At 30.5% G+C, this 9,589-nt stretch overlaps 1 protein-coding gene across 1 annotated transcript; it reads left to right on the plus strand.

Annotated features, from left to right (window-relative positions):
* Positions 1 to 6,951: 6,951 nt before the first annotated feature.
* LOC125825307 (pollen receptor-like kinase 3) lies at positions 6,952 to 9,264 on the plus strand. Its single transcript, XM_049504649.1, has 2 exons — positions 6,952 to 8,265; positions 8,619 to 9,264. Exons 1-2 carry the CDS (start codon positions 6,993 to 6,995, stop codon positions 9,191 to 9,193), a joined length of 1,848 nt encoding a protein of 615 aa, XP_049360606.1. The 5' UTR covers positions 6,952 to 6,992; the 3' UTR covers positions 9,194 to 9,264.
* The last annotated feature ends 325 nt before the right edge of the window (positions 9,265 to 9,589 follow it).

A 9,589-nucleotide genomic window follows, 5' to 3' on the forward strand; every position in this document is an offset into this window, starting at 1 on the left:
CTTCCTTTTTTGGGATGACACACCTTTTGTTTTTTCAAATAACTTATATATCATCGTATATTATTAAAAACTAGGAAAATTATATATCATCATATTTAAAGTGAACTTTTTATAATTAAGTAAAAATAAAAAGACAAATTTTATTTTGATTAGAGTCCAGATTTGTGTTTCCTCTTAAATAAAATAACTAAGGGAAAAAATAAATCTTCACATTAAGTTGACATCAGAGAAAACAATCAATTTTTTTTTTGAAAAAATAAATATTGACATTATAATGTTATGACTTTTTTAAAAGTCAAAAATCGAATTACTAGATTTATAGTTTTAATACAATATCATGTCTACTCCCTATTAAAGTTAATTCAAACACTATATCATTCATTTATTAAAGTAATAAATTATTATTAAAAATTAGTCGAAGAACTAATAAATAGGCAATCTATAAGTGTTCACGAATTTTAATCAATTTCATGCGGATAAAGAAATCGTGAATACCTTAATTATGATAATTTCCTTGATAATTTATTGAAAATTCTACTTCTAATCATTTCAAATTGTTATATTTCATTTTTTTTTAAAAAAAACACTAAAATTCGTAACCTAATGTAATCTAAAAAGAGAAAATAGATCTTATTTTCCATTTCAAAAATAAAATAAAATGAATTCATCTAATTAATCATTTCCTTTAAATTGGACGCCATTCAAAATTTTATTTATTTTATAGAAGTACAAAAAAATACTCAAAAAGTAAGGAATAAAGAAAAAGGAAAAAGTGTAAAAAAAAAATAGAGGAGAAAGAAGAAGCAAGTTACTTCTCCAAAAGGTAACAATCAACCTAACAAATATTAATTTTTGTAAAGATAGTTTAGATTAAATCTAGGGGTGTGGAGGTTTGCATTGATGTTAACTAGGCATACAATTGCTTGCTCAATAAAGCCTAAGAACCATAGATAAGTTGAGTAATTATTAGTAACACTAATCTTCTTTCGATCTCATAACATTAGTTCATAGAATATTCTTTATGTCTCATCTATGTAATTCACAAATCAACCCATTTCCTTGATTTTGCAACTAGAATCAACTAAGTTTCACACATTGAGTTAATTATCCATTCCTATTGGTCTCTTTCAAGCACCAATTTGAGATCTAGAGTAGGATTAATTTGGCCACCTTAAATTAAGTTCATGCTAAACAATTCAAATTCATGATTGAAAAAAAATAAAATAGAGAAGGGAAAAGACCCACTAATTTAAATCAACACCCAACCCCATAATCACACCCCTAGAACTTGGGATTTTAGCTACACATCATAAAAGACAGAGAAATTATACCTATGAAGTTAGTAGCTATCACTGTATTGAAATTGAACAACAATCTTAAGCACTCACTTCGTTTTCAACCCTTAAATGTCGATTATAAGGTTAACCAAAACCTCAAAACTAAGAACAAAACTGAATATTCTCTATTTCAGTGTCTAATGAGTAAAAATTGATCAAAAATTCACTTTCTCTCTCTTCCAATTTATTTATACTTTCTCCAAAATTTCTTTCGCACCCCATTTGCCAAACTCATTCGGCGAATCGTCATCCTTATCTTTTAGTTCACCCTTTACTGGCTTAAGGCTTTAGGTGTTTGAACTTCAATGGGAGGACTCGATGGAATACGCCTTTTATGATTGGCGAGTAGCTTAATTTCACCTCGTTCGCCTAATTTAACTAAGGCTGGCAAGGGGACGGGACGGGGATGGGGACTGGGGGACGGGACAGGACGGGGGACGGTTTTAGGGGGATTTTGCCGGGACCGGGATTGGGGGGACAAAAATAAGTCCCGTCCCGTCCCACTATAGATACGGGATGGGACGGGTTTTGGGGGGACGGGACGGGACGGGGGATTTTTTATTTTTTATATACTTATTTATTTGTATTGAAATTATATGTTATTGAATAACATTTTTAGTTTATTTGATTTTTTTTTCAATAACATTTTTAGCTAATAAATAATGCTTAAGTTTTCAAATTTCAAAATTCAAAATTCAAATTTCAATTTCAAACTTCAAATTTCAAACTTCAAACTTCAAATTTCAAATATCAAATTCAACTTTCAAATTTCAAACTTCAATTTTCAATTTTCAAATTTCAAATTTGAGAAGTTCAAATTTGTTTTTTAAATATTTTAAAGTAATTTAAACTTGAAATTTTGATTTTTAAATTAAGTATTTTAAAGTTAGTTTAGTATATATGTAAATATGTATGAATATATTAAAATTAAAATTAAAATGCAAGACAATAGTTATATAAAAAAGACTTAATAAAGCCTTCAAATTTATTCAATAAAATCTAATTGCAACTTAGAACTTAGAAGTTACAATTTACAAATATTAGTGGAGTAACTAATCTACGCAGCCACCTTCTAGGAAGGGTTCTATTTCAATAAGTTCTCATATGTAAAACTAATATTTGTTACAAATATTAGATGAGTAACTAATTTACGCAGCCACCTTCTAGGAAGGGTTCTGTTTCAATTAGTTCTTGGATGTAATCTAATATTTGTATTTTCCTTTAAAATCCAATTCTAATTGTCGCATCATATCGACGGTAACATCCTCCGGTGTTGGCAAACTTGCTAGAAACTCTTGTGACTCTAATTCATCATCACTAGATCCACATGGTATTGAAAGTTTCAAATCCTATACTTTTAAAACTTTATTTCCATAAAATATGTCTAAATGACAAAATCGTGTTTTTAAATTTATTGTTAATTGTTTTTTCATTATTATATATTTTTTTAAAAAATTCAAACCAAAGTTACTATAAAATAATCAACAAAAGAAGTACAGTTGAAGGACAAACCTAGAGCCGTCAATATGGGCTAGGCCTGTTGGGCCGGCCTGGCCTAACCCGAGATTTAATAGGGCTGGACTAAAATTTTTGGAGCCCATTTTTAAAAAGGACTTTTTTCCCTGCCTGAATAAGCTTGCTGATTTGTGGGGCTTGAGAAATATAGGTAGGGCCGGCTTGTGGGCCAATAAAAATTAATTAAAAAATATAATATAATATAATATTAAAATTTAAAATTAAAGAGATCCAAACTCAAAATCTATTTAAAGGATTTTAGGAAATCACTAAGTATAGAAGTTGAATCCACCATGAAAATGTTCAAACACTTGTTGCTACTCGAAACTGGTTATATGGTTTTTCTCAAACTGGTAATATATTTTTTTGTACATTTAAATATTATAAATATTTTAATATTTAACTAATTGAAACCGCATATAAATTGCAGATGAAAATGAAGATGTTAAGACAACCTTCCCACAAGTTGATTCAGATATGCTTGATGAAGGTTTCATGAAGTGTTAAATACGCCATAGGTTTCATGAAGTGTTAGATACGCCATAAGTTTCATGATTTTTTAAGGAGTTTATTTTTTACTTTTTTATGGTTGGAATATTGTCATATTTTTTGTGTTTTACTGTGATCATTGCAAAACAATTAGGTTAATATTTCTATTTAGATATTTATACTTTTACTTGAAAAAAACTTAATAAATATTATAAAGATAATTTTATTTGTGGATTTGATTAACAAGTACTAACATTAACACCATGTAACATTGTTTTGTCTATATTTATGATAATATTTTTAAATTATAATTTATAATTTAACTTAATAATTATAAAAAGATATATAACTTTTTAAAAAGTGGGCTGGCCCGGCAAGTCTGTAGCCCATGTACTTGTGGGTTGGGTCGACCGTTTTTTGGCCCACACAAAAAATGGGCTAGTCTGGCCTGACCCATAAAATATCAAAGCTTGTATGAATTAGCCCGGATGGGGTGGGCTTGCCCATATTGACAGCTCTAGACAAATCACCAAAATTTGTGTTTGAAAAAATAGAAGTGTTTAAATAAAAATTGAGGACCAAAACTTTTTTTTACGACAAAAAAACTATTGGCATTGACAAACTAGTTTTTATTTCTTTTAAACAATCTTAATTTTCTTAAGAGAGAGATTCTTTAATTAGTTTTATAATCTATAAAAAAAATCATTATGATTTTTATGGTGTTATTACAATCACACGTGTCTGATAACGTGTGCTTCAACTGCTCTTTGAATTTGATGATCTTATTATGATCTTTTGAGTTTCAATTCACTAATTATTATAAGGTTATGACAATTTAACAAATAGAAAAAACTCACACAATAAATTATTTTTAAAAATTGTAGCAGCGTAAGAAAAACAAGATTTGGAGTCTTTGAAATGATTTCTTAAAAAAATCTGAAACAAAGAATAACATAAAAAACTAATCTAAATAAATGGACATTTCTCCAACAATAAAGAAACTGATTTTTGTTAATTCAAAATATTGATATCCTGTATTTTCTTAAAAAGAATAAGTTACAAAAAAATTCAAATTAATTTATTTGAAAGAAACACGAGGAATCATTACAATTATGTCCGTTGATCATATATTGATGAAATTATTATTTTAAAATAAATTTATAAAAATATCATTCAATTGTAAGAATTATATAGTACTAAAATATCGAATTTTTAAAAAATTAAAAGATAAAATTTAAATTTTTTGAATAGCATGTCACAATTTGACATTCAAGTGATTATAACTTCTTAGTTTTATATTTGACATTATCATAATACTAGGACTTTTTAAATTACATTTTATTTTAATATAATGGTTAAATTTTCTTATATCTTTATCGTGCTAATTATAAGAATATAATAAGAATTGTGTGATTTATTTATGATTTTGAATATGTATAATTTTAAAAATAATTAAATTAAATAATACTATAAATTATGATTATCAAATTCAAACAATGAACTAAATTTATATATTGATTTATTTTCATAAGTATTCTATTTTAACATGTGAGGATGTTAAATGCTAACAATCTCTAATGTAAGCTTTACACTATCATTTTATAGTAAGTCGAATTTAGAAGTTGTCATTAAATTAATATTTACAATTATAATTATAAACTAACAACGCAACACACAGACATAAATACTAATATCTTTAAACGTCCATGTAATTACTATTTATTTCATAACACTAGCAGTGTCCAACTATGTATACTTTCATGATTCTAGTAATGTGCAAGCTAGTACACAATTCATACTCTCTCTGTCTCAATTTATATGACTCACTTTTCTTTTTAATCACTCTAAAAAAGAACGACACATTTTTCTATTAAGTAATAATTTAACATTAAAATATCTATTTTACCCTTAATACAATGATTTATAATCAGACAAATATCTAAACATATTTTAGACCACAAATTTTAAAAATCTTTCTTTCTTAAACTCTGTCCCAAGTTAAACTAATTAATATAAAATAGAACGGAGAGGGCAATTAAGTGCTCCAAAAGAGCTAGTAATTGTTTATATGCAAGTTTCATAACACTATCAATATCCAAATAATATTTAATTATGGTAAATAAATTAAAGTCTCTCAAAAGAGCTTATATATGAAAAATGATAACCCCATTTATGGTAAGATGGTAATTTACAAAATTGTCACCATTGAAACTCATGTAGTAAAACTGAAGTTTACTGACAAAAATAATGATCATCACTGGCTTACATAGCAACAACCCCTATTAGAGATCACCTAGGGAACTGGGTGATTGGTTTGATGTAGTACTGGCAAAATAAGCTTATATTTTGATAATTCATTCAATTTATTCATATTTTAATGAATTGGGTGAGTGACTTTTTATATAGGTAAAATATGGATAAACTATGGGTAAAATATGAATTAGCCAAATGAATTAAACTTTCAACTTTTATTCACTCAAAATTCATGATATCACTAAAAATATTGTAATTTCTCTTCATTTTTATAAAAAAAACTAATTATTCTTCTCTATAATTGAAAGGGTGAAGTCTTTGGCTCTCCAAAAGTATATATTAAATGTGCATTTCTTTTGTCAATTATAATTATATTTTTATTTGTCTAATTTTATATCGGATAACAAATAGTTGCGTAAAATAACCAAATCCTGCATTAGCATTGGCATTGCTTAAAGTGCTTTAAGCATGTTTTTCTCCTAAAATGCAAATATTTTCAACATTTTCTTAATGTTGAATTCTTAAGAAGAGTACTATTTACTCATGAAAATATGAATAAATATGAGTAAACTTGTATTTTATCGAATCCATTTTTACTTGTATCAAATATGAACGGGTTTAAATATTATCATTTTATGTTGATCTATTTTCAATCCGCCCAAATTTGACCCACCTGCCCATTTGCCACCACTAGTTTTATGGAACATACTCCCAAACAACCCCTATTATAGCTGAATTACAAGCAATGCAGAGAGGTCTACCACTGGCCGTAGAGAAGAATCTTAAACCACTTGAGATTAGCTCTGACTCTAACGAGGCTATTAACATGATTAATAATAACAATCTGCTCTATGATGATATAATTGCTAAGTGCAGGTACTTGATGAGGAAGCTGGGAGCAACAAAGCTGACGCACATATTCCGAGAGCAGAATAGGGTGACAGATATATATACTATCCAAACAAGGCGCGAAGGAACAAGTTTTTGGCATGCCCACCATTTTGACAGTTATTCCGATATTTGCCCAACAAGAAGTGGATGCAGATAGATTAGGAACTAGTTATGCTAGGAGTAGTAGCAATAGAAACACTTTTCTTAGTTTTGAGTTATTCTACCTATTTAGAATGCCTTAAAAAGATTAGATATAAAGAATTGACTAATAATATTGTGAGTTTTTTTTTGTCTATTTAGCGAGAATGGCTCTTGATCATTGACAAGGTCAACTTCTCTTTCTAAATCTGTTTTCAGACAACATTGTGTCTGGCACAAATGTTTGTCAAATTACACCATCTACCTTAATCCTAACAAAAAACACATGAACATGACACACCTTCCAAGAAAAATATCAGGGAAATTCTGTCTCTCTCTGGAGAGCGGCTCATTGTTTCTCCACAAAAAATGGCCGCTGTCCTCTTCCAGCTCCACCACCTTATTTTCTTATTTGTTTTTTTCCTATCTCATCCAACTCCTTGTGTTTCCATTGGAGATGATCAAGTCCTTCTTGAATTTAAAGAATTGTTATTAAATACCTCACTTCTTGATTCTTCTTGGAAAAAAGGAACAAATCCTTGTGATAATAATAACAAATGGTTTGGTGTACAATGTGATAATAAAAATGTTATTCAAGCCCTACTTCTTGGTGGGGTTGGCCTTTCAGGGAATCTTGATGTTGATGTACTAATTAGCCTTCAAGGCCTTAGAGTTGTTAATCTAGCAAACAACTCTTTCTCAGGAACAATTCCTGATTTTTTTAGGCTTGGTGCTCTCAAGTCTTTATTCATTGATGGAAACCAGTTTTCCGGAGACATCCCTGGAGATTTCTTCTCCAAAATGGGATCTCTCAGGAAAATATGGTTTTCGCGAAACAAGTTTTCAGGGAAAATACCTGATTCTTTAGCAGGTTTAAAATATCTTTTAGAACTCCATTTGGAGAATAATGAATTCACAGGACCTATTCCATCTTTGTCACAGGCTAATCTAGCAACTATAAACTTCTCAAACAATAAATTACAAGGTTTAATTCCACAAAGTTTGTCTAAGTTTGGTTCGAACCCCTTTCAAGGAAATCCTGATTTGTGTGGAAATCAAATAGGGAGGGAGTGTAAGACTGTAGCCTCTGGTGAAAAGTCTGAAGGTTCTGGAAGTACAAAATGGATAATTATAGGCTTAGTGGTTGTTTTGTTATTGGTGGCTATATTATTTAAGTCAAAGCGTAAGGATGATCAATTTGAAAAGCTTGAAAAAGAGAGCCTTGATGAGGCTGTGAAGGTGCACCTTAACAAGAGAAGCATGAGCACGCGCACCTCTATGCGTTCATCAAGGAAAGGACGCTCAAGAAGTGGCAGCGATATGGGTGATCTAGTTGTGGTAAATGATGAAAAGGGTATATTTGGGATGCCTGATTTGATGAAGGCAGCAGCTGAAGTCCTTGGTAATGGAGGATTGGGGTCAGCTTACAAGGCGGTAATGGGGAATGGAGTGTCCGTCGTGGTGAAGAGGTTGAGGGAAACCAATAAATTTAACAAGGAAAGTTTTGATGCAGAGATCAGACGACTCACTAGGATAAGGCACAGGAACATATTGCAACCATTAGCATACCATTACAGGAAAGAGGAGAAGTTGGTGGTGTCTGAATACATTCCCAAAGGCAGCCTGTTATACCTATTACATGGTATCGATATTTCTTCTTTGCCTCTCATGTCTCATCTTCAATGGTAAAAGAGTCCATGAAAACAGCCTATATATTATTGTGTACAACTTAATGCTAGCTTCTATTTCAAGTGCATAAGTAGAGACTATCTCATTATGGGATATCATTTACGTTTATCAAATGATCTGTTAATCGTTCCCTTGAAATGATTCTTTTTAAAGTTTTGGGATTACATAATTCATAAAAATGATCTTAGATAGCCCGAAACATTTCCATTCTTGTAATTGAGGTAATATTCACATTATGTATTTAGCATGCCAATTTGGGATCTGCTTCTATCAATATTATAAACTCTTTTTATCCAAAATTTTCAGGTGATCGGGGGATAGCACATGCTCAGCTAAATTGGACTATTCGCGTTAAAATCATCCTGGGAGTTGCCAGTGGAATGAAATTTCTTCATTCAGAGTTTGCATCATATGATGTACCTCATGGGAACCTTAAGTCTAGCAACATTCTTCTTTCTGCAAATAATGAACCACTTCTCACAGATTATGCGTTTTATCCACTACTCAATGATTCACAAGCTGTCCAATCTCTTTTTGCTTATAAATCCCCAGAAGCCATACTAAACCAACAAGTCACTCCAAAAAGTGATGTATATTGTCTTGGAATCATAATTCTTGAAATCCTAACTGGGAAATTCCCATCACAATATCTCAGCAACCAAAAGTGTGGAACTGACGTTGCACAATGGGCGCGGTCAGCAATTGAAGAGAATAGAGTATCAGAATTGATTGCTCCAGAGATAGAAACAGAAAAGGATTCCCTTGAAATGATGGAGAAGTTCCTTCATATAGGAGCTGCATGCACTGAGAGTGATCATGATAATAGAATCGACATGAAGGAAGCCATAAGGAGGATAGAAGAGATAACAAATTTAATGTAGTAATTGGTTAGATGATCAGGAGGTTTCAATTTATTTTAGGGAGGAGGGAAAAAAGGTACATAAACCTGTTTGAGTTCTCCAACTAATGATCCACGCACGAGCTCTTCCCAGTAGAATGTGGGCATTTTACGTTCCCTGAGATGAATGCTGTTTTCATTTGATTTGACTTGCCTGTATCGAACTGGTGTGACATGGGCGTGGATACTTTGTGAGGATTCTTCAACATGCACTTAATGTTAGTAGGAAACTTAAAGTACCCATATGAAGAATTACACAAACTTGTATATTGGATACATTAACATTATGCATTTTCAATTTTTTCTCTCTATAGTTCATTGTTTTCAGATAACCAATGCAGATACTCGATCTCTATCTACAGCTTCTGTCTTATGCTTC

The sequence above is a fragment of the Solanum verrucosum genome, unplaced genomic scaffold (assembly GCF_900185275.1).
Source record: "Solanum verrucosum unplaced genomic scaffold, falcon-dt-bn FXZP01000051.1, whole genome shotgun sequence".
Taxonomy (NCBI): domain Eukaryota; kingdom Viridiplantae; phylum Streptophyta; class Magnoliopsida; order Solanales; family Solanaceae; genus Solanum; species Solanum verrucosum.